Raw genomic sequence first — 2,500 nt, 5'->3', positions numbered from 1 at the left:
AGACGTTAAACTGTAATAAAAAAAAAAATCCAAGTAAAAAAAAGATTTTTTTTTTCTTTTTACAAGCACATCCACTAATGCATATTCCACTGATGACAATAAGATACAAAAGGCACACACCAAACAATGCTTAGGAAGAAGAGTTAGACCCTCTTCACAGAATATACAGTACGTAAACAATACACCTTCCTCACTAACCCTAGTGAGATTACAAGGAAACAAGGGAAAAAAAATAATTCTCTGTTACACGAAAGAATATCATCATAATTTTTCCACTTAATTTTTAGCACATGACTGACCTTCATTTCTGGTCAGTTTTATGCCGAATGAAATAAAGACATCAATAAATTATTCAGAGAAATCAAAAAAATTTAATAAATAAATAAAAAAACTTAAGTTGTGAGGGTTTCCAACTAAGCAGGTCTGGTTGTGAGAACGGCCAAACGCCTGGCAGCTACAGGATGGTCAACTGCCACGTGTGCTAGGCATTGCAGGCTGACAAAGGTCCCTAGGAGGAGGAGTAATCTTAAGCTGCCTCGAGGAAATGCTCCTTCAGGTGTTTCATCATGCCAAATGTACGGAAGCGCTTTACACCTGCAAGGGAGAGAGGTCATTGGAATTAATTATTCATGAATTCATTTACATAAACAAACACATACATATAAACTTGTATATACACACACAACTTGCACAAGATAGATGAAAATTAAAAATATCTTTGTATTCTACAACAGATTCCTAGCACAACATCAAAAGGCTTTTCAATTTCTTTTGTACTCTGCATCTCTGTACAGAGTTGTTAAAAATAAAACCCTAAGGATATTCAAAATTCCCCACATCCCCTAAAACCTGGCTGCATTCTGTCATTGCCTTTAGCCGCCAAGATTTATATAATCACTGAGCATCTGACTTTAGCGGAGAAAGCACTGAAAAATTTAAATAAAAATAAAAATTTTGAAGGCTTCCAAATCTTCACCTACAATTATTTTCATGTACCATTATCATTCATACATAAATAATGCCTTTATTTTTCCAATGTTGTTTGGTTCATAAAGATGTGTGTGTCAGTGGGTTTGTGCATCAGAGAGAGAGTGAGAGTGAGAGTGAGAGTGAGAGTGAGAGTGAGAGTGAGAGTGAGAGTGAGAGCGAGAGCGAGAGAGAGAGAGAGAGTGTGAGAGAGTGAGTATAAGCCAAAATCTTACTTAGAGTGATAATTAATAATCTTTATATATGTTAACCTTAAACAATTCAACAACTATCGCAATCACCATGGGCTTGAATTTTATATGTCACTTATCTATATTATATAATGTTACACAAGCTTTAATAAGCACGTGTATTCAACAATAGTAAGAAGCCTTTAAATTCTTATATAAAGGATGCACATCTAAATACGCCCCAAGCAAGACGAGCACATAAATTTACGAGCAAGGGGCTCAAAATGTCCGAGACGAACACCACCAGAGCTCAAAGGAGGAATCCCTACTTACCGAACACTTTCAAGAGCTGATCATCACAGATAGCATATTGCTTATTTTTAGGGTCCTGCAGTTCCCTCTCCTTGATAACAGCCCACAATTTCTTGACTACTTCATGACGGGGCATTACATCAGCTCCAACAACATCGGCGAGTTCGGGAGACAATTTGAAAGACTTTGTGAAGGCAGACTTCTTGCCGCGCCCACCTCCTCCACCTCCCTTCTTAGCTGGACTCTGCTGTGACGCATTTGTGCAGTCCATTAGTATTTGGAAGTACCAGGAGACATAATCAAGTGTAACAAAATAATGCAAGTATAAACAGAAGACGAGACAAAATAGGAGACTATGTCACAGATAAATAATGAGGTTTCGCAGTTTTAAAAAGGATAAAATGCTGCAATTTCATCCTTCTCAGCTTGATATTTAAGATCAATTGGTGTATGGCCGGGGTATTTCATCAAGCAGAATAGACAAACAGATAATCAAGACAGCCATATTGCTGATGAAATCAACAGGCAAATAAACAAAGCTATACTAACCCTCTTCCTCTTGCCCCACTCTTCGTCCGAGTCGTCATCATCAGAAGCGCGCCTCTTTTTGGGGCTGGCCTTGGGCTTCCTGGGCTTCTTCGCACCAGGCTCGTAGTCATCATCATCACCTGCTTTGTCCTGCAAGATGGATAAAAGTTAGTTTCCGAAGGATCTGTAATGCCTAAGTTAAGGTCACTTTCTGTAATTTCCTAAAATGTTCAAACTTCTCTCTTGTTTCTTAAACCTATAGAAAAATATGTGGATTCTCAAATCAGAAACTATATGTTTCAAATAAATAATAGCGGCAGAAAAAGAAATAATGCTTATATTATTAGATACTTTTCAACACTCGCTTCATAATTACTGAAAAAGTCATTAACTTTACAGTCCAGAGAAAATTAAAAATGAATGGGTTAAACAAATAAAAAACTCATTAGTAAAACCAGAAAATAAACAAAGGAAATGGTAATAAACCGATAAATAAAAGAATA

The 2,500-nt window shown here is 36.8% G+C and overlaps 1 protein-coding gene across 1 annotated transcript in view; it reads right to left on the bottom strand.

Moving 5' to 3' along the window:
* Positions 1-2,500, bottom strand: part of Non2 (upstream activation factor subunit spp27 homolog Non2) — a gene marked incomplete at its 5' end in the record, with an annotated part of 3,244 nt that overhangs the window by 474 nt on the left and 270 nt on the right. Inside the window, 3 exon segments of the mRNA XM_070120295.1 lie at positions 1-594; positions 1,491-1,716; positions 2,019-2,147. The exon segment at positions 1-594 is cut by the window's left edge and continues 474 nt beyond it. Of these exon segments, the coding sequence (XP_069976396.1) occupies positions 527-594; positions 1,491-1,716; positions 2,019-2,147 (423 nt within the window).

Source organism: Penaeus vannamei, unplaced genomic scaffold (genome assembly GCF_042767895.1).
Source record: "Penaeus vannamei isolate JL-2024 unplaced genomic scaffold, ASM4276789v1 unanchor4383, whole genome shotgun sequence".
Taxonomy (NCBI): Eukaryota; Metazoa; Arthropoda; class Malacostraca; order Decapoda; family Penaeidae; genus Penaeus; species Penaeus vannamei.
Note: the sequence above shows the minus strand (reverse complement) of the source record. Positions and strands in the feature narration are given on the sequence as shown.